We start from the raw sequence: 23,116 nt of genomic DNA on the forward strand, positions 1-23,116 counted from the left end.
TTTCACATTGATTTAAAAAGGATGTCTTGAGAAAATAGTTTTATAAATAAAAACTCCAAACTGATTACCCAATTCTCATCCATATGACCACATATAATAATAATTAAAAATGTGAATGAATATTAAATCCTGTTGTTGACTGATGCAAGGCACAACATAGCCTGTTTACTGTGCTGTCAAGATGCATCGTTGGCTGGTCATACCTCCTAGTCCTCGTATTCTCTGCTTGTCTTGATTACATTGTCAAAACTGATAATAACAATTTCAAAATTTTCACCCAATAGCCTTGTTGATGACAGCATGCAGTCCTTTCAATCATGACAACTCATCAGACTATTATTATTCATAAAATTATGCAAATATACATGTGTTACCAAGTGAAGGCAATGCATCATGATGCAAATGTGGTGGACATGTGATTAATTTACATGTTATTTACATATGATTATGTAAATTTAACATACATGTTTTTAATGACAACTTTTAGAGGTGTGGCCACATTAACCATAGTCACAACAAGTGGAGATTACGAGGGCTAACGATATATGTCAACAGCATCGTAAGCAGGCTAAGGACAGCAGAAGTGTAGAAAAGATAATTGTAAAAAAAGTATCACCTGGCAGGGATTAGAGTGAATAAAATTCAGCTAGTGAATTCAGTCTTTGAGTCGTAAAGAAACCTCACAACCACAAGTGAGTACTTCGTTGAGTTTGTTAGACTATACCTCAGTTGAATGACTTAAAGTCAGGGTCATTTTAAAATTTGACATTACTTATAAAGTATGTTTGAAACATAATACTGATTTTGGGGAAATATAAATTATTTTGTATGTTATTCAGGGTATGCAATATGAAATGAGGAAATCTTAATGAATTTTTAGTTTCATAAAAAAACTTCAGTTTTTAGGAGAATAAATCTAAATCTAAACTTCAGGTCTTGAAGGATCATACTATAGTAGTAAATATTTTAGTTCAGAACTCTATCTTGAGTCATGGTTTACATATTTTTTTTTTTTTCAATTTCTGAATTGTGTGAGACTTTCTCTATTATTGTCCAGTATGTAGATTTTCTACAATTTCTTTACGATTTAGAACAAGACAGACAAATAAATATAATATGAATCTATGTTGTTGTTGTTGTTGTTGTTGTTGTTGTTGTTGTTTTACAGTCTGTTATGTTTACGCTAATACTATTCTGGCCAAATAAAAAAAAAATTGTGTGTTTCCGTTAACCTGACTGACCTCTGTCCTAAGATTTTTTTACAAATATTTCAAACAGAAAGAGAAGAAATTCTTTGTCCTCATGACCTTCATGCATGTTTTCTTTCCCCAGCGATGTCTGTACATATTTCAAACTATCACAAATGGGGTATTCTGACCAACATTTTGTTTGTTTTTGGGCGACAGCAATATTTTTCAAAAATAAACAAATTAATAATGATAAAATGAAGTAAAATAATATCCTGACCTACTTACCGTATTTTCTGAGGCCATGTTATCAAAAACATACAATTATTTTTCCCCCACCTTATACTGTGTGGTAGAAACTCCGGATGTTAGTGGTTGGGCGTATGGCTTACTATAAACTGACTTTCACAAAGGGACATGAATGGGTGTATGCCAACATTGACTCGCAGAGGGACATGATTGGATGTACGTATGCCAAGACCTTTGAAGGAGTGCTTGAATATTCACAGCAATAACTGTCAATTTAGTAAATTATCATGTATATAATATGTCTGACTGCTTTATCTCATGGCAACATGCTGATCAATAATGCTGCTGTTCTGAAAGGTACTACAGCACAATATACCACAAACCCTCAAGTCTTAAGCTTATTGCCTTCTCAGTTCTGGATTTTGATACCTTCACATATCAACTACATCTACATTCAATATTTATAATACATGATCCTGTGACGTCAGTCTCGATCTTCAAACTTCTCAACTTCTCAGCTGGCGACACCTCACCCCGCCCACCACCCTCACACATGCAGTCCCAGCATGTACAATTTCTCACACAGTAAGAAAACGTTACTTTGGTATTGACATGACATGATACTATGTACGTGTTGTGTGTATTGATGACAACCACTATTAATGCCATATTAAGATCTTATGATAGGAAATGTATGTCATAAGTCTAGATCTGATGCACATGGGATCATACCATTGTATTTCTTCTCCACTGACTATGGTTATGGTTTTAGAGCTTGGGTCCTTTGAATAGTGACCCTACCAGGTGGTGATGGACTCTGACCAGTAAGATAATATTTGGACCTGGGAATGTTATCTGAGCTATGCACCAACTTGTACATGTCATATGAATATACTGAAGATGGTGAATCACTAAAATTTCAATGGTGTCACGAATGTAAGCCGATCAAAGTACAGACAGCTGAGCTCAAAGTAAAGTCCAGTGATGCATCACAATTGATGAAATGCACTTTTTTTGAACTTCCTTACTGTACATCTATGCGTGTGAACTTAATTGCACTGTCAACCAGGGACACTGGGCATTAAATAAACATTATGTGTTGTCTCAAGGACATGTAGAGCATGCCTGATGTACAGTGGTAGTAGTAGATATTTTGATGATAGTGAAATGAGCTAGGTCATGTTCTCCTTTCTTCAAGGAAATAAAGTTCTTTTCATAAATTTTTGGTTCACAATTAGCTCATTGATCAGTCATTTTGAGATTTAATTTACATCACCTTAGTAACATTACTTGCAATTTCAGCAGACTCCAAATTTAACTTCTGCCTCAGTACGAAAATGAGGAACAAAAAGTGATTTACTATACAAGAATATAATTAATACATCACTGAGGACAGTCATGAAAACCGCCTGAAGTGCGCATGTCTGTACATTTTGTAACACAATCTGAATAATAATGATGACTAGCAAAATTGCATGATGTCATACTGTCGACCATATCAAAGAATTCGACTAACCTAAGGGGTCGTATTAGCGCACATTGCAGCAACATGGCTTCAAAACCAAGGTGGTTACCACTCGAATCTAACCCTGAAGTAAGCATAATTTTATATGTTTGTCAACATTTTTAAGCAGGCATTAATTGATCTTACTGTTCTACTTCACAACGTTCAATTTGTGTTAATTTCTGTTTCTTTCCTTATTCATTTTCAGGTTATGAACAAGGTAAGCGACATTACGCTACATTGATGGATGGCTGGACGGACGATCCCATCACATCCATCCCAGACTTTTCCGCCTCTTCCGCATTGTTTATGTTGATGATGCACACGTGTGAGCTGCATAAAATGGTCGTCACGTATTGCTTTTCTCTCAACATTAGCTCATTTCTCGTTAACTGAATATATATGTGCGAATATCTTATACTTTTGAAAATTTTCCGCAAGTTTTGATATTCTCTACCATTGTCAATCATATGATTGAGGGTATATTTGCAATTACAAGCTAATATTTTTTTCTTGAAGAATTTGACCGTAGATACAATTGACTAATAGTAGCACACCTAATATCAAAACGCCTACTTAAAAATGCCGTTCTTTTGTGCAATCTCTCATTTATGTGGCTAGATTTTTAAAAACATGTTGCACATGCAGACAGTATAATCCAGGGGTATATAATCACTGCGATCCCAAATTAAGCTAATGGTATTAGAGTGTTACACCCAGGGCCCCCTCATCTATGGTTCTGTGTTAATAAAACACCTGTCAGACTCGGTATGGAAAATTTGTAAATGTAACAATCAAATTTACCTGCATTCTTTTGTGTATAACAGTTACATGCTTAGACTGGCATATACTTCATTTATGGACGCAAATAATGAAATTATCAGCTTCTTTGTGTTATTTGCCTATGTATAACGTAACGTTTAAGTTTCATATTTTTAATAAAGACAGGTTTGTAATTCTAAATTTCAATTACAGCTCAGAATATATCATTTTTTCAAGGTTTAACAATGAATATGGCAAAGACACATTTAGAGTGGGTGAAATATAATATATTAACGTTTCTTTGGATGTGCGAATGTATTTATTTGCTGAAGTCAAAATATTATTGAAGCATTTGCTTTTATATTATTGTAAATGTGTATGCACAGGACATCAAATATTTTTGATGAAACAATGAGAGTATTTGCATATTCTGGGGTGGGGATGGGGGCTTACCTGCAGTCTGTAAGGGTGGATGTCGTAATGTGAGAAACTCCTATTTCACCCAAAATTGTGTACTTCATTTATTAAGATAGATATTATAATATATATATAAAAATAAATGGCCATCCTGAATTGTAAGTACACATAATGCAGGTAACAAAATGATTGATGAAATATAATATGATTACTCATAACAGTACTGGGGTGCATTCGATTTGCCCAAACATGATTGTGATTAATCTGATGTCATTTCTCAAAACGAGGTTGTAAACAAAATGCTCAATCACGATCATGATTACTTACATGTAAACATTTTTTTTTAAAGTTTCGCACATTTCCTATGAATTAAACGATTTTACATCGTCAAAATGATTACAATGATAACAAATTACCAATCTGACCGAACACAATTTATTTACATGTTTTCCGTCATTTCTAACTTGCCATCAGCCACGGGTGCACATGCTCCCCCTATCATTATGTTGTCCGCCATCTTGTAATCACGTCAATCATGGTTCGGGCATGATTACTATGATTACCAATCATGATTGTGATTGGTATTTATCAAATGCAAAATGATGATTGTGATTGATAAATCACGATTATGATTGTGCAAATCGAACGTTCCCCTGTACTTGCAATTATATTTCATTTATTTGTTTGTTGTTTGTCTGTTTGTTAGTTTGTTCATGATTTAGGTATGTCATCAAAGTGGCAGTTTTGTGATGTATTTGGGTTAGATCCTGGCCTTTTAGGAATGGTACCATCTCCTGTAGCTGCAATCCTCTTATTATTCCCTATCAATGAAAAGGTGAGTTTACTGCCGCTATCACTTTGCACCTCTACAAGTTTTGAGGCCAATGGTATCTTATCTTCTTCAATCATACTTTTCTGAAAGAGCAAGTTCACCTTAAGAAGTTGACTTGTATTGATTGAACAAGTGTCTGACTATTAAGTTCTACCACTTATTTGCATTCAGTTATGATCTGTATAACTTTTTAATAAATTTAATAAACAAAAGAGTTCAATTTTTTCAAGTTCATGTATATTTGACCTGCTCTCTAGTGGTCATTCTGAGATTGTGTGATGTCATACCCTGCTAACCTTGAATGTGACATTGTCAGTCAATATCGTACAGTTGTGATATCGGTTTAAAGAACCCTACATGTTTGAGGAGTTATACAGCCTGTAACTTTATGGGTTTGATGATCACTTGTATAATGTTATGTTGTAATTTTCTTCATTTCATTCTAACTTCCATACATGTCTAGCAACTGGACGTCTTCGGTTATTTGAGTACATGAGATCACATATGACATAATTTGTTACTGTCAAAAATGCCAAGTCTTGGTTGCCAAACCTCAGTGTAAACTTATAAGTCAACTTAGATTTGCTTCAAAAGAGTTTTTCATAACAAGTTATTGTATTAATGCACTGACCATAGCTGAAAGAGCTGGCGGGCGTTATACTCTACAGATCATTTCAATTTAAAGGCAAATGCTGTATAGTATATTTCATCTGTAAGATCCAAAGTGTTTTAGTATCATAAAGCAATTTTTTCTCGTGTGTACTCATTTGGTAATTGTCATGTTTGAATGACATCTCAATACTCTTTTTACACATGTTATATCATCTCACTTTTGGCCTTCACAGTATGAAACTTTTAAACAAAAGGAACAAGAGAAGATTGAAAAAGGTGGTCAGAAAGTCAGTGGTGATGTATACTTTATGAAGCAAACTATAGGAAATGCGTGTGGTACGATAGGGCTGTTACATGCTGTGTTTAACAATACTGATCAAATAGCTGTAGGTAAGTACACTAAAATACTGTGGCTCCTTTCTTGACTTTTTTTTATTCACAGGAGTGCTACAATGGGCTTAAATCATGAGGTGTGTATGATTGTGTGTTTGTGTTTGTGTTTGTGTGTCTGTCTGTCTGTCTGTCTGTCTGTCTGTCTGTCTGTCTCTGTCTGTTTATGTGTGCATGTGCACATGCATGTATTTGTCAAGTTCCTCTGAATGTTTGTGTATGTATGTGCCTGTTCCTGTGTGTATGTTTGTTTGTGTGTGTGGGGGGGGGGAGGGGGTGTTTTGTTAGATTTTTTCATACTTTGCTTATATGATCATCAGCATTCGAAGGTGTTTTTTATGTTACTTATTCTTGTGCATATCTATGACTGACAGCATATGCTCTTATATTGCTTCACACTTTTTTTTCCAATTTCTCAACATATATCAACTATAATTAAAAACAATTCTCCACATTGTAACATATCAATTTTGATTCACATCCCCTTCAAATTTGCAATGTTTCTGTTCTAAGGTTGTTTAACCCTAATTAGAGTTTCCCATCATACATTATACCATAAATATATGTAGGTAAAGTGACTCGGGAACACATGTAGATTTGACCTTCTTACCACCCTCAGTGAAAATGACTGTTTTGCCCTATAAAATTTGTTTGAATTTTACAAGTGTTGAAAAAAAAATATGAGCCCAATAAATGAGATTTGTGGTAGATGAAGACATCACTAACATTATTCTTCAATGAATAAAGAAAGACAGACATAGTGTATGTTTATTTTTTAAACAAACATAGAGATATGGGAATATGTTAATTTTTTGAAATTTAGATAGATGCTTCAAGCTACCTTTATGGTTGTGTTTTTTAATACTAAGGCTTAAAAGAATAACTGTGTGGTTCCGGTTACCAGACCCCACCTAGTTTTTGACTGCTGAGCCTAACCTTTTTTTTTTTTTACATATTCAAGAAAAAATAAATAAAATCGCGAAAATTGTGAAATCACGCGAGAAATAGTGGATGTGGAAACTGACGTCAACTTAAAACGACAACATAAAACTGTTCTTCCAATCTGTAATGGCTGTACATCTGATGTGAAGAAACCAATATCACAGAGCCCATATGGAAAGTAACGGAAGACGTAACTACCTGAACCAGACACTCACATATAAAAAAAAATTAAAAAAATAAAAATAAAATAAAAGATCTACCTACCTCACCTATTCTAAAATTGAGCGTAACCGAAACCACACAATTTATTGATAGGTCTAATCAGGCTAATATCAGAAGATTTATAAATTTTTCAGTAATACGTAATATGTCAATCTAATATACACACAGACATTCACATCTTAAATAATTTCCGACTTTTATTAACTGAGGCAGATGGATGGATTGACCGCAAATATGTTGGATAATGAAGAGGAATAAAAGCATCCTATTAGCTATGTTTGTCATTACATTATTCTTGTGTTGACCCTGTAGAATCTCTGATGTCTGACCATTAGATATTTCCTGTAAACATAGTCAGTTCACTCTGAATAAACGTGCAGTTTGTACAGACTATAATTAGATTGACAACCATGTCTGTTTACAAATCAATTTAGCCATTAATCTTGCTTTAGAACAGGTTTCAGTGAAATGGCCCCTTAAGCCAATGAAAAAATGTAGGCTTCCAATTTCTCTCTTTTTTTTTTCTCTCTCCTCTCCCTCCTTCCCTCCCTACCTCCCTCTCTCTATGAAAAATATGAAGGACATGAGGGACCTTGTCACTACGAGTTGAAGACGATGAATGATAAAACCAGAGCATATCATGAGTATCTTGAAATGATGAAAAATATTAGAGAACGGTATAATTAAACTTACACTAGCCTAATTTAAAAATGGGGGAAAGAATGACGATTTTGACTCTCATTTTGAGCACCATATTAGACACTCATTGTTATGATACAGACAAACTAGGTATAAATCCATATTTTCTATTCAAACACGTACATTTTGGCTTGTGCATGATGTAATAGTACTGTCATCTCCCCTTCAGGTTGTGGTCCAGTACATGGTAAAAAATGTATTATTGCCATGAATTTTCAATTGGTATGAGTAAAATGGATACAGTCAAACTGTGTGCATCGTAGTATATCTCTAGACTTAAGTATTTAATTCTTATAGTAAAAAATTAACAAGTAAAACGTCTGTGTTAAAAAGTAATGGCACATTGCCTATTAATATTCTAGTTGTGTTCAGACTGTCTGAGTGAGATACATACAAATATATTGACCCCGTTATCTTTTATGCACTGCAATGTGCGTATCACCTCGTTGTTTTTGTGAATAGCAATTTTTTGTCATCAATAACACTTATCAAATTTTTCAACATTGTGAATTGACAGATCAACTAATTTAAAAAAAAATGCAAGAATGAAATGAAATACTAGTTGTAGAAATCAGTTATCAAATTAATAAAGTATATATTATTTGTATGACTCATCCGGTGTCTGATGATACTCAGATCATGTGACATTTTGATTTCCTTGATCCAAGTTTTCTTGTAGGAATAAATTTTTTTTAGCATAGAGCTTACTGTCTGTCATCATGGTCGATAATCCTCATCAGACTGACAGATACCACAGTTAATATTGCATAGATTATATTAATATATTACAGTACAGTGTGAGCTAATAATTAAAAAAAACCTATGTCAATTTAGTGTTGCATGTAAAACCTGCGTGGACTGGTTGTAACTACAAGTGAAAGGGAATGTTTTAATTTTAAACAAACACCTCATGAACGATGATTAAATTCTCCAAAAATATAATAAAATGTAATTTTACTCCTCCAAAACTTGCTAAAAAAATAAAATTAGCCATTTTGGTTATGAAAATTGTATGAAAATTTTTTCATTTGTGTACATGAGTACAGTATTGACCTTCAGATACAAACCTGTAGTATTTGAAGGCCTTGGATCTACACTTTGGAGGGGTTGCTGAATAAAGCTCAGTGCCCTCGGTGGCAACCTTTGGTTAGTTCTAGATAAGCAGAATAGCCTAAGGGGTCTAGCATCTAGACTATTAACCTTTAACCTTTATAGACCACAGAATAGTTAATTTATAGTATGTGTGTTGCATCTTCTATACCTGGAGGATAGTAACGTATACTTTAACATGTCTATTTGCAGCAAAGAAATAGTAGTGTGATAAAGTGAACTCCTGTCCCTGTCTATTCACATGCGGAAAGAGAAGCCTTAGAAACCAAAATGAGTGAAATTGTGTCTGGTGACTATTTGGATATGAATTTTACAGTAACAGATCAGATGTGGTACAAAAATAGAGTTTTCATTTTATCAGGAGGGTGACGCAGATATTATAGGGGAATTTTGTTGCATATGTTAATTTGTTATCGAAGAACAATTAGAATATTTTGTTAATGAGCACTGTGTCCTCATATGACAGACAAGTATTTGATTTTGAGTCAAAATACTAAGAAACAAGGTTTTTTTTGTGTGTGAATCACCACATGGTAAGGTGTAGGGGAATTCTAAATTTGTTATTTGTCATCAAGACACTGGTCTGTGTCAGTGGTTTGTCAGATTGGCCTAGAGGACACACTGGTAATGAATTACCCTTATCTATTTACAGACACTAAGCTAAAGAAGTTCCTAGATGAAACCAAAGATATGACACCTGCAGAGAAAGCAGAGCACTTAGCGAATGACGAAAGTATATCAGCAGCCCATGAGTCAAGTGCACAGCAAGGACAGACTGATGTAGGTACCCTTCATGTCATACTGTTAACATGGCATCATATACCGGTCATTCCCTAATTTCTCTGTTAATGGCTTCTGTCTCTGTCTGGCATGAATCTGTAGTTGCACAGCGGCCCTGTATACTTCATCTCCCTGGGAAGCACACAATCCATTGCAGCCTCTATAAGCACATAGGATTAAAGCATTCACTTTGCAACCTCTATCCTACCAGGTGCCAAATTATAAAGCTGGATTGACTGAGGCACAATCAGGGTTTCAAATCTTGCCCAAGGACTTTAACCATTCAGAAACAAATGGCAGTGGTGAGCCTCGCATCTGCAACATGCAGATTCCATGCCAGACACTCTAACTGTTCGATCATCATGATTCCATTGTATGAAGATAGGATTATCCATTCTGGGTAATTTTGTGTCTTTTAGAATATACACCTAAAAATAATAGTTTTAAAATGATATGTAAATTGCATAGGTCTGAGTGATTGATACCTAGTGTAATATAGGTAATTTCGTTTCTGTTTTTCTAAACAGAATTAAGTCTTTTAGTTTAAATTTGTCTTTGTAGGCTCCATCCCGTGACGAAGAGGTGAATTTACACTTTATAGCTTTTGTTCACAAGGATGGTGACCTTTATGAACTTGATGGACGTAAACCATTCCCTATCAACCATGGGAAGTCATCCAAAGAAACTATACTACAGGTACCTTCATTGTGTTGTGTTGGTGTTTTGTTGTGTTGTGTAATTGTGTTGTGTTGTGTTGTGTTGTGTTGTGTTGTGTTGTGTTGTGATGTGATGTGTTGTGTTGTGTTGTGTTGTGTTGTGTTGTGTTGGTGTTTTGTTGTGTTGTGTAATTGTGTTGTGTTGTGTTGTGTTGTGTTTTGCTGTGTTGTGTTGGTGTTTTGCTGTGTTGTGTTGTGTTGTGTTGTGTTGCTTTGCGCTGTGTTGCAGTGCAGTGTGTTATCATGTTGAGTTGTGTTGTCATGCCATGTTATGTTTTTTCATGTCATATCATGCCATGTTGTGTCATGTGGTGTTGGGTAATACTGTGTTTGAGTTGTGTCATGGTGAAGTCCTGTCGTGTTGTGTGGTGTTAAGTTGCATTACAATTTACATTGCATTGTGTTGTGTTTTGTTACACTGCATTGTATTTTGGTGTGGTGTGGTGTGGTGTGGTGTGGTGTGGTGTGGTGTGGTGTGGTGTGTTGTGATGTGTCGTGTCATAAGTACATTCTTTTATACTAAACTGATGTCAGCTGATTCATTTCCCACCATGTCTGTCTTCCTTCCACAGGATGCAGCCAAGGTGTGTAAGGAGTTCATGGACCGTGATCCATCAGAGCTACATTTCACAGTGGTAGCATTAGCTGCAGCCTAAGTAGATGGCTCCACATATACCAGCCTGTATTACCCATATCTTCATAGCAAAGCTTTAAATGACATCCAATCCCTGGTTACCATTGTCCATATATGTATATGCCTGCAGACACCTGGTTGCTTGAGTACTTAATAGTCAGCATGTTTATAGTAGAGTACCAGTATAGCCAGTTTACCACAATTCCTTGATTCCGCTAACTGCTAGTATACTGTACAAACAGTGAGTTTTCGTGAATACAGGCAGTTGATATCTTAGTACAACATGCAGTATGCTAGTTAGTGAGTTCCTGAAAACACATAGTTCACAAAGTTAATACATAGTACAGTAAGCTATCAGTTAATGAGTTCCTGAAAACACACAGTTCACAAAGTTAATACAGTATATGCTATCAGTTAGTGAGTTCCTGAAAACACATAGTTCATGTCAGTACAGTATATGCTGTCACTTAGGTGAGTTCCAAACCCACAAAGTTCATGATAAGTTAGTACAGTATGCTATCAGTTAGTGAGTTTACTCCTAAACACATAGTGGATATAATAGTACAGTGTGCTAGCAGTTCTTGACAACATTAGTTAATGTTAGTATGCAATGTGTCATCATCCAAATTTGTCATGTTATATATTGCAGTTATGACTTAAGTATGGATAGTAATTACACCACAGTAGTTATTAGTACTATTAAAGGATCTCCTATGTTTAGCGCTGTAGTGAACGTGGTGAATCCTTACTAGTCGTAGTAAACAGTAACCAGAGTTCAAAAGTAATATGAATTGAAAAGTTGTCTTTCGTCTTTTACATTTTACCGAATGGCTGATACAAGTCATTTTTTGTTCTTAGATTTCAATTTTTAAAAAAAAGAAGAAGCCATATCGTGCAATTTTTGTAAGGTTATAAACATTGTGTTGATCCTATTTGATGGGTTGGGTTATGATTTGTATAAAAATGATTACTTTGCTGTGTACTCTCACCAAATGAATACATCAACTGTGGATGAAGAGTTGATCTACTTGTTTGGTTTGGGGTGGTTTAGTCAGAGAGTGAGATATCATATGTCTGCTGTAATATTTTCTGATTTGTGAAGTCTGAAAGTTCGTTGAACCTGAAGAATCAATCACAAATGGTGAGCGTTTGGAAATGTGTTTAGATTATCATGCTATACAAGTCGGTGAAATCAAACGGTGAAATATCAGTGCAATTTGGTCAGTCCCTAGGACTTGTAAGAATCACAACAACGTTCAAGTCAGTCTGTAGACGTGTGTTTATATCATAGCATATAAAGTGATGAACATCTAGCAGCACTAAGTGAGATTTGTGTTCTGGGATTTTCATGTTGATTAAAGAATATCAGAAATGAGTGCAGTCTGACCTGTGAGGGCGCTGCTTGGATTATGCGGCCTTCCATTCTAACCTGAATGATCCTGCTTTTAGGAGAACAACACTAATTATAGGAAGGTTGTAGCCAAGAATGCCAAATAATGATTGATCTTTCTGTGCAAACTTAAGCTTTTGTTACTTTGTACCTAAAGTTTGTGAAATTTTTGTTAAATTCATTCAAATATGATTTGTGTACAAATACATGAAGTCACAAAGTCCTTTTAGTCATGTAGTAAATACATTGTGAGTGAAACATGTGAGAGTTGTTGGACACCAATGCATATCATCAAATCTTTAAAAAAAAAAAGGAAAAAAAAGGAAAAGAAAGAAGTTATGCTAAACATGTATGTAATAGAATATTAACTTTGCTGGTACAAGAACTTCATCTCTCAAACATGGTGCAAAGATCTTGTTTAGAAAAAACAACAACATAAAAATGTCTATGCAGTTGTGATGTGTTTTGCACGTCAAGTAAAATTACAATATTTGTGTTTCGTTCAAGTTGTCTAAGACTCCATTGTTTTGAAGAAAAAAAAAGGCAAGGGCAAACATGAATGACCCTTTATTTGAAGCTTGATATCAATATTAGAGAAAGTGTTGATTTTGTAATATATATGGTACATATGTGCAGAGTACAGTGTTGCAGACAATCACTTGTATCAGTTTTGCTTCACACTCAACTCTCCTGATAACCTACCTTGATCCAGTTATTTGTTGTTCTAGTGTTCAATGTAAGATGCAGTAATATGACAAGTAAGGCTATGACTCCAACATAAAGTGTCTTTTACTGTATTACATGTATTCCCAATAAAGGTCACTTTTGCTCTAAAATCAAGTTTGTATCATGGTTTCTGATGTCTCAGTGTTGTTCTTAGGTATTAATGGGGTATGCATGAAAGGGTGTATGACATATATATATATCAATTTTATTAAAATCTGATGTAATGGACGGCCATTTATTTACTATTAGCATTACCTTACTTTTTTGCTTGACTGTTGTCCTTCATGTTTTAGTCTTGGTCACCATCCCTAGGATGTAAGGTGTTCACTCTCAGGAACAACACAATCGAAAACAAACAAACAAATGAAGGAAATATTGGTAAATACAGAGATAAAGCTGTAAAATCAACCATATCAGATTGAATTTTAATGTATTCTGAACATTATTTGTGGGGTTTTATGCAAGGGGTGGGGGGTGGGTTAAACAATTTTGTATGCAACGTGTGTGTGTGTGTGTGTAATTGTATGTATGTATGTATGTATGTTCAAGGTGTTGTTAGCGATCTTTACTAGGAGAGGGCCCTAGGGTTGTTAAACTTTTCATTCTGATTGGTTTTGAAAACCTGGAAGTAACATTTATGTGTATTATTAGTTATTACATCTTCATTTTTTACAATAACTAATATAAAAAGGAAAAGAAACAACCATTTTTTTAAAAAAAGAACAATTTTACCTTTATAAAGGTGTATATACATGAGATACTGACATCCAGATTGACGACAAAGAGGAATGAAAGTTAACAGACCTGGCTGGGCTTAAATTGCTGTTTTGTTCTCATCTTTTCAAATGAACGAACAAACAAGAAAAAAAAAAGAAAGATATACTCTGTTGTTGTCTTGTTTGTATATAAATTTGTTTATTTTAAACCAAACAATCAAATTAACCAGAGATTCAGTTGCGTGTTTGAACTTTTGGTCCATTTACGAAGACCTAAGGGGTTACTTGAGGTCAAAGGTCACATTGTATATGTCTGACGAGATCGAGAGCACACATGTGATGGATGGAACTCGTGGATTTTACACAAACTTATAGGGTTAGTCAAAAGTTCTATTTTATAATGACGTTCTGGTGATGTAAAATACTAGGTATATATATGTATGTATCAGTGACGCATGGTATTTCAGTCGCACTTCTCATTGTTTTGTCTGGAAATCACTGTGAACGTTGTGTAAAAGACTTCCGGGTTTCTGACATGTAACTCAAATTTAATATGTTTTTTTTTGGATGCGGTTATTTGATGCTAAAATATCTGTTTTTCACGATAAACTTGAAGCAGAGCGTGTAAGTTTGTTGTATGTATTTGTTTTCGATGCGTTGGTTACCATATATTTGAAAAATGTTATGGTCTTGTAAAATTTGCGTTGATCCTATTTGATCATGGATTATAGTAGCCCTGCTTACAGGCGGTGCACGAGTCTCTAAAGCTGACTTGACGATGGACAATTGTCAGAATCTAGTCCCGGATTACTCCGTATGCAAGCAGGACTAGGATTATAGTCAACTGTTTGCAGACGGTGTAAGTCGAGACGGGACGATTGTAACAATGTCGGATGTCCCTCTCATTTGATTTCTTTGTGAAACCTACTACACTAGCACAACTGAAATTTTTCACTAAAATTTGACTTTACTTATAAAAAAATACATTGTATCTGATAATTACATGTAATGGTCAATATATATCTGCATTGTCGTAAACCACAGCGAACAATAACAGCTCTGGTTTGCGAGAATGTTTACTATTATCAATCTGTAGGCAGTGTAGTCGTAATGCATATTGACAGTAAAATTAAACACATTTCAGAAAATAAAGAGACAACACAACCAGTACTTCAGGCAAATACAAACTAAGCTTAGAAAGGAAATTGATGAAAATGATACTTGCACACAAGATAGAAATTAATAGTCATGACAACTATCTTATCCCGTCACATTTATTTATTCATTTTGATTCACTAATTCCTTGGCAGCTAAAAGGAAATTCAAATCAAATCAGTGAAAATATTAATAATCACACAGAATGGGTAGCTATTTATTTGCACTGTAAATTATATATGATGAAATGTTTATGTTGTAGTACTACATTGCAATGTTCAAAGAAATGCAGAAAATCACTCCTTCAAACATAAAACACCCACTGCAAAGATAATCGCACCAAACACACCACTCATCAAAACTCAGATCACTAACGAATTTTTTAGTGGTCTGAGATCAAACACAGAAACTAAACTACAATACTATTCACTCCAATAAAGACTGTTATCATTACTCGCTCTATCCAGGAACAATACCTTTATGGGACTCACTACCACCAAGTATAAAATAAAAGCGGCAAAAGATGTGGCTGCTTTTAAATCACTGTTAAATTTTGAAATTAAATAGAATTTTTTGATAGTGATGTATGATGATGGACTGTATGTTTACTAAGTTTATATTGGTTTGTTGTACAATAGCTGACAAGACAAGACAGGATATGATAAACAGAAAGCACACTTATACTGTTATTTTTTTTCTCTCTTTTTCTCTCTTAGACTTGTGGTCATGAAGCAATAATGTTTTAATTAATAATCAAGTACATATATTGAAAGTGTTGGAGATTTTGTTCTGCCATGGACTACTCATCTGAAATTGAATCAGAATACGGCAACTTTTGGCTGTTTGTTATCGTTATTATCACTGTGTTTCTTTTCCGTCGGTTCTTTCAAACCAAAGAAGTAAGGTATGTTTAGTATGCCATATAATATTATATACACAATTTATGTCAATTAGTTTTTTTATTTATAACAAACTTAAAAATCAGTACAATCCATACAATTCGGCAAAATTTTTAAAAAAATTGTGTGTTTCAATAACCTGACCAACCCTAGTTTAAGCCTCCAACCTAAACATTATTTTATAAAATATTTTAAAACAAAAAGATGACAAATTCTTTGTCATCTTGACTTCATGTATGTCTGTTTTCTTTCTGGCCCCAGTGATGTCTGTATATATTTCATCAAACTATTACAGAAGGTGTAATCTGACCGACATTTCATTTAGTCTGGGGTTGAAGCAATATTTTTCAAAAATAAAAACAATTAAAAAGATAAAAATAAAATAAAATAAGAGAAAATAAAATCCCAACCTACCTATTTTCTGAAGCCATGTTATCGGAAACACACAATTAAAAATAATTGCATACTTTCTTTAAGGAGGAGAATGGTATGTCTTGAAGACTATGAGGACTATGCTAGGGAAAAGTTACCAAGAGATCTTTTTATACACCAAGCTGGGGGTGCTAAATATACTCAATCAGGGAGAAGTAATATTGACGAATTTAGTAGGTAGGTATCAGGTATAGAATAGTCTGTAAGGTATGCTGTGACAGGGTGCCCTCACAGGAGGCCAGTGAGGGCAGAACATCACAACGTATCTTACAGTCCAGGTATAGAATTAAAATTTTGAGACTCAAATTTTGAAGGAATGTATTTTTCAAAGTATGAAATGTTCATTTGAAATAGTATTGATAGCTTAGGAAAGATTCTGACCTTTTTATTGGTAAATAATTCATTTCCAAAGTTGTTATTTTAATTTCAAATATATGTAGTTTACCAAACATACAGTCAAACCTATGTATTGTGACCAGACCACCTAGGGGACTGATATAAAGTAGTTTGTCAAGGGTTGACAAATAATTTATTAATGAATATGTATAAATTAAAAAAAAACACACAAGGAATATAGGAAATCTCTATTGTTCTTTTGAATAAACAGTTTCAAGACAGTAGTAAATAAGACTTTTTGGTTTTTGAATTGTCAAAAGTTGGGAAAATTGCAGGAACACAATTTGATGAAATTTTTTGTAAACATGATAGATTTTTAATCAATGTTTTGCATTAGTTTATTTCAGTGTTTCCTCTAAGTTTATTGAGTGTATAAATCTTCACAACAATATTGGACAACTACTACTGCAAAGTTACAGTAAAACAACTATTTTGTTGATTTGGTAGAAGAGTGATTATCAGTGCTATTATGTTGTCATTTGTTGAAAAGTTAAAGTTTAGTATTTCGATACGCTTTCAGGATACACCTGGTGTCCAGAGTGCTACGTTCTGTCATTCATGTAGATCTTCATAGCCAAGTACAAGACAGAGTTGTTGATTCACCGATTGGAATTGCTCCAATGATGTCACGTGACTTACTGTGGCCAGATGGAGACAGGTGTATAGCTAAAGGTATTATTGAGTCAAACATCGATATTGCTCTTTTCTACAATCACAGCATTGTCTGCAAGTATGTAGATGTGTGTGTGTATTATGTATGTATGTATGTATGTATGTATGTATGTATGTATGTATGTATGTATGTATGTATGTATGTATGTATGTATGTATGTATGTATGTATGTATGTATGTATGTATGTATGTATGTATGTATGTATGTATGTATGTATGTATGTGTGTATGTGTATGTATGTATGTATGTATGTATGTATGTATGTGTATGTGTGTATGTATGTATGTATGTATGTATGTATGTATGTATGTATGTATGTATGTATGTATGTATGTATGTATGTATGTATGTATGTATGTATGTATGTGTGTATGTGTATGTATGTATGTATGTATGTATGTATGTATGTGTATGTGTGTATGTATGTATGTATGTATGTGTGTGTGTGTGTGTGCATCTGTCTGCATGTGTGCATGCATATGTGCGTGCGTCTGTCTGTCTGTCTGTCTGTCTGTCCATGTTGGACCAGTAAAAATATATCTTTGTGTTTTACTTTTCAGTATCAATGTTTGAATACATTTACATTTGTGAATGCTATATTTATCCCATGAAACAATTTTTGAAACAACTCTTCATATGCTCTGTTTAGTGAATATGTTATAAGAGTATTTTTTCATGTTTATCCCACAGTGCTTAGCAGTCCAGACACTTTTACTTTCCCCTACCCTAAAATAGTGTTAATCATCTCAGACTATGAATCTCAACCTGAACTTCTATATTTTCTGTTTGATTCATAGCTGCAGCTAATTTAAATGTTGTGAACATTGTACCCATGTTTGGCTCTGCCAGTATTGAACAGACAGCCAAAATTGCGCCCTCTGGTGTTAAATGGCTGCAAATAGAATTGTTAGAGGAAGATGGTCATCTCTCGATGGTGTCCCGGGCAGAAGAAGCAGGATTTGATGCCATAGTTGTGACAGTGGATTGTTTTCCAGGGTTGACAAAACAAATACAAGAACCTGTGGCAAGATCCAGGTGTGGTAGTTTTAATGAACAGCAGTATAGAGAGGTTGAAAAGGTAAAGTAAATGTATAGTATTATATTATACCAGTATATTGATGGTGCAAATCGTGAGATCTGATTGGTCTAGACATCGAACTAGCGCGTCTAAAATGAGCGATAATGCACAGTTGGCACGCATCCAAATTTTGATGTTGACTGTTCATCTACGAATGTTGTAGTCCGTGCAGGGATGGGGTCGCAAATGAAACCAGAAAACATTGCGTCTTATCTTGTTTCCGATATTTTCAATATACTGGTATAATATAATAGCGATAAACCACCCCTGGGAATGGTATACCACTCGGTTTTGACCAGTGAACTCAATATATGCACTCGCTATCACTCGTGCATATATTGATTTCACTGGTCAAAACCTCTTGGTATACCATCCCCAGGTGGTGGTTTATTGCTTAAGTAAATCATAGTATTTTGTTAACACATTGTCCAAACCAACTTTGAAAATAATAGTGACCTTGTAAGTTATATGGCTGTAGTTTGTCAAAACCTATATAAAACATTCAACTTATTTGGAAAAAAACTAGAATTTATCAGTCTCGATAGAACACAAAATGAAAACCCTAGTCCATTCACTACTATATGGTATACAAATGGAAAAAAACTAGAGTTTATCAGTCTCGATAGGACACAAAATGAAAATCCAAGCCCATTTACTACTATATGGTATACAAATGCTTACAAACAACTTGTGGGAGACACTGTTATTCTTTCATTTATCAGTTACGAGTTTGTGGTAGTTCCTGGAGAGATATTGATAATGTGGTGTCTGCTACCAGTTTACCCGTGGTCATTCAAGGAATATTGAATCCAGACGATGCAGTAGAAGCAAAAAGTCATGGTGCTAAAGGAATCATTGTCTCCAATTGTAGTGCATCGTCTCTGGATGGATTTCCTACACCAGTAAGAATGGTCCTTTTTCTCTTCACCGTCTGACTCAGACAATATGTAAATAAGTGTAGAGAATCTCATTTTCTAAAATTTTTTACCTTTTCTGTCAGTGATAATGATGGCAATAAATAATTTCTTGAACTCTAGTCTAGAATTGAAAGATATTGTGTCAACAAGTTAGAAGAAACAAGAAGTTTTAATTATGACTTTATTTTGTGTAAAAGATGGTCTCTATCTTGAAGTTTTGCTTATCCAGATTGATTTGATTGGCCGGGAAAAAGATAGTTCTGACATTCTAGTCCTAACCAGTTGAATCTGCTTTTATCCAGTTTAGATGCCCCTCCTAGTGTGTACATTAGTATCTCAAAGATTAACCCAGCCTAAGATGTAGACAAGACCAGTAAAATCTGGTTTTGTGCAGTTTTTATAAGATCAGACTAGTTCATGCCAGTCAGAACTAGATTTCTTGGATGTTATATGATGTAACTCTTTTAAAATTATAATCCTCACTGTAACCTGTTTGTAACCTTGGCCTGTCACATGTATGTTTTGAAAGAGCTTCAACAATGTGTATCTTGTACTAATGTTATTTCAGATTGATATGTTACCAGCTGTCAAATCTGCTGTTGGAAATGTAGAAGTTTACCTTGGTAGTGACGTCAGAAATGGATGTGATGTACTCAAAGCACTCGCATTAGGTGCAAAGTGTGTGTTTTTAGGCCATCCCATTCTCTATGGATTGAGCTATCAGGTGAGATCGTTTTGCTTTTTGTTACATTATCATACTGTAGAATTGTCAAAAATATCAATTGTATCAATTATTAATTATAATATGCTGATTATAAATAATGATTAAAATATCTTTGCGGTAGTAATCATCTTTACATTTCATTTTAGGGCAAAGAAGGTGTGGAACAGATTTTTGATATTTTACACAGTGAATTAAGAGGTGCAATGTTTATGACAGGTGAGACACCACCATTTTTGGTTCTACATTTTTGTTTCCAATAGACTGAAGGTGAATATTTGATGATATATGCATAACCATGACAACGTTATCACCCACTTGTGTAAAGTACCACATGCACAACAATAGTTTGAGTGTGTGTTTATCTTAGTTTGCCTATAGCACAATTTCTATCATAGTATTTGTCAATGGTCATCACTCCAACTTCACTTTTCTTTGTTTTCCACAGGCTGTTCATCCATTTCCAGAATACCACCTTCAATTGTACAAAAAAAGGAAGGCTGGTGAGAGAAGAACTTTTAACTATTATCTCTAAGAAGTGGAAACAAATCAAGATATATTTCAAATTACCAACATTTGTACTATTTTTTTTACTTTTGTTGTCAACACTGTACTGAAACTTTGGCGTTTGTCTGTTGAGACAAGAACTTTATCACTAAGAACTGTAAACAATTCAAGATTTATTTCAAATTATTATGATATGTAGTCTATTTTTACTTGTAGTCATAAAAGTACTGAAACTTTGGCCTATATATGAAAAGAAGATTTTGATTTTGAGACCATAATAATTCCTTGATTTCATGTGTTTGTTCTGCCATAGCTGAGTAAGATATTCTAGTACTCAAAGAATGCCATTTACCTCCCCACTCTTGTATATTGTTTACCTTTTCAATATCTAACCAGAAAGGTAATTTTGATGTATATTTAAAATAACTTTTGAGATTAAATTTGAGATAAAACAATCCCAAAATTTCGTACATATGAATGATATTTTATAAATGGATGGCTTTTGTCGTAAAATTCAAAAGTGAACATGAGACGTTTTACACTAAAGGAGTAAGCATTCAGGAATCATGAATATTCATTGTGCACCATGAATATATTATTTCTCCTGACTCCCATGATGCAATGGTCCATAGCAAAGATACCCTATAAGGCACAAGATCAACTTGATGTTTCACAGAAATTGCAAGTAATTGTAGGTGATGTAAAATCATGAAACGACTCTCCAGAACCCCATACTTCATGCAATTATCTTTCCTTGAGTAGCATTCCCCTTTTATCCATCCAACAATATAGATCGTTGACAGCTGCTAGTCAAATGTGTCAGATGAACTCATTGCATTGTTGAATTAAAGATACTGTGAACGTTCACTTTTTGTCCCAGTATCTTTGGTGTCTAAATAAATAGACAGCAGAGATTTGTTAAATCAGCTGATGTGACCCCCCCCCCCCCCCCCCCCCATTGGTTCAACTTCTTTATTCGAAACCAAAGAGCAACCGTGACATCAGCTTTGATCTCGTGACTATGGTCAGTATCCCAATATAGTGGTTAAAGTTAAAACCAGAACAAAATTTTAATGATAGTCACGAATAGCAGTGGATGGCAAAACCAGAACGTATTTTAATGATGGCCACGACCAGCAACGAGTTGTGTCACCTTACTTTAGATAGACACAAACTAAAACATGTTTCGATATAGTGAATTGATCTTGGTTTATAAAGAAAAATACTTTTTTTTTTCAATTTCATACAACTTTCCAGAAACATTCTTCAAAATCTGTACTTGTAAGGATGCATTGAGAATCAGGAGATTTTACCATACTCGTTGCCATGGTAACAATGCATACACAGACGTCATCAAAATTCATAAAACTGAGCTTATTCAACTTAATACTAGCAAAATGGTGTAAATCATGGTAAATCTGTTCAATTTCGACATTTTTGTAATAAAGTGGGAAGCATCTATGATATTAGTAATTATTCATGATGGTTGTCGTAGGAACATAAATTCACCTTTAGATTTGAAAAAAGACAACTGTTGAATCGTGCAGTTTGAAATATTTTAATGAGAATTACGTACATTTCGGGTAAGTTTTACGATGTTATCACTTTACAAGCAATAGAGCTTGGTCGAGAGATTTGATTAGTGTATTTCTATAAAACGGACGTTGTCTTTTATATGAATTGCGACGTACGACCCCGGCCAATCAACTTTACACTAAAATATCACCATTTTGTGACACCGTGCTTGCTTTAATTTGCCCAGCTTTTAAAATTACGTTTCCAATGATGATACATTGTATCCGACATGAAAACTGACTTAGGAAAAAAATATCGAAAGTTCTATCTATTTGCCGTACGTGCACATTTGCTTGTCTGAATATTAATATTTGATTAAAGTGGATAAAGGGTAAGTCTAGAGGAATTGATTTTCCCTAATTTGCATAATTATTATTTAACAAAATATTGTGTCATATCCGGTTTGTTATGTATCCATTATATAATTTGTATTATTTTAAGACTATAACTTACAACATGTTCATTGGATTTAATATTGTATCATGTATCGTTAAAAAATGAAGAAATGTAAGTGTATGAGTACATTCTGGTGATACTGTCAATTCAGAATTTCAGTGATGAACGTTAATATTCATTCAGATAAACGCTCGTGATGTTGCCATCTGACATTTCATATACCTAGGTCACTTTGCCTATAGCACCTCAGTTCCATGGTGTGTTTTGCCTATAGCACTACTGAACCTCAGTCCTGTGCTGTATTTTGCTCACTTTTGTGTCATGCAAGGATCGTTTCGAATCCTCTCATTTGCAATGATCCCTGAAGTAAATGTAATTAGTCTATCTATTGTGTCTTGACTAATCAGATATCTGGATTTTTACCAACTGGTATGATAAACTGTTATAACTGTTATTATTTTTTCAACCTGTAGCCTAG

General features: G+C 34.2%; 2 protein-coding genes across 2 annotated transcripts; both read left to right on the forward strand.

The window, feature by feature from the left end:
- The first annotated feature begins 1,552 nt into the window (after nucleotides 1-1,552).
- LOC144439249 (ubiquitin carboxyl-terminal hydrolase isozyme L3-like) lies at nucleotides 1,553-13,270 on the forward strand. The gene is made up of 8 exons (XM_078128523.1): nucleotides 1,553-1,652; nucleotides 2,903-3,030; nucleotides 3,149-3,160; nucleotides 4,826-4,954; nucleotides 5,797-5,953; nucleotides 9,579-9,706; nucleotides 10,268-10,402; nucleotides 10,995-13,270. The coding sequence occupies exons 1-8, from the start codon at nucleotides 1,553-1,555 to the stop codon at nucleotides 11,076-11,078; spliced, it is 873 nt and encodes a 290-aa protein (XP_077984649.1). The 3' UTR covers nucleotides 11,079-13,270.
- Nucleotides 13,271-14,198: 928 nt separating this feature from the next.
- LOC144438859 (2-Hydroxyacid oxidase 2-like) lies at nucleotides 14,199-21,054 on the forward strand. Its single transcript, XM_078128060.1, has 9 exons — nucleotides 14,199-14,264; nucleotides 15,760-15,947; nucleotides 16,420-16,551; nucleotides 17,291-17,442; nucleotides 18,242-18,522; nucleotides 19,245-19,424; nucleotides 20,008-20,163; nucleotides 20,310-20,379; nucleotides 20,609-21,054. The coding sequence occupies exons 2-9, from the start codon at nucleotides 15,838-15,840 to the stop codon at nucleotides 20,665-20,667; spliced, it is 1,140 nt and encodes a 379-aa protein (XP_077984186.1). The 5' UTR covers nucleotides 14,199-14,264; nucleotides 15,760-15,837; the 3' UTR covers nucleotides 20,668-21,054.
- The last annotated feature ends 2,062 nt before the right edge of the window (nucleotides 21,055-23,116 follow it).

This window comes from Glandiceps talaboti, chromosome 8, assembly GCF_964340395.1.
Source record: "Glandiceps talaboti chromosome 8, keGlaTala1.1, whole genome shotgun sequence".
Taxonomy (NCBI): domain Eukaryota; kingdom Metazoa; phylum Hemichordata; class Enteropneusta; family Spengelidae; genus Glandiceps; species Glandiceps talaboti.

Bases quoted from the DNA above. Each gene is read 5' to 3' on its own strand.
- LOC144438859 (XM_078128060.1), top strand. From the start codon at position 15,838: ATGGACTACTCATCTGAAATTGAATCAGAATACGGCAACTTTTGGCTG. The intron at 20,164-20,309 runs GTGAGATCGTTT...ATTTCATTTTAG, and splicing joins TCTATGGATTGAGCTATCAG to GGCAAAGAAGGTGTGGAACA. The intron at 20,380-20,608 runs GTGAGACACCAC...TGTTTTCCACAG, and splicing joins AGGTGCAATGTTTATGACAG to GCTGTTCATCCATTTCCAGA.
- LOC144439249 (XM_078128523.1), top strand. From the start codon at position 1,553: ATGTTAGTGGTTGGGCGTATGGCTTACTATAAACTGACTTTCACAAAG. The intron at 1,653-2,902 runs GTACGTATGCCA...AATGATGACTAG, and splicing joins GCAGAGGGACATGATTGGAT to CAAAATTGCATGATGTCATA. The intron at 10,403-10,994 runs GTACCTTCATTG...TTCCTTCCACAG, and splicing joins CCAAAGAAACTATACTACAG to GATGCAGCCAAGGTGTGTAA.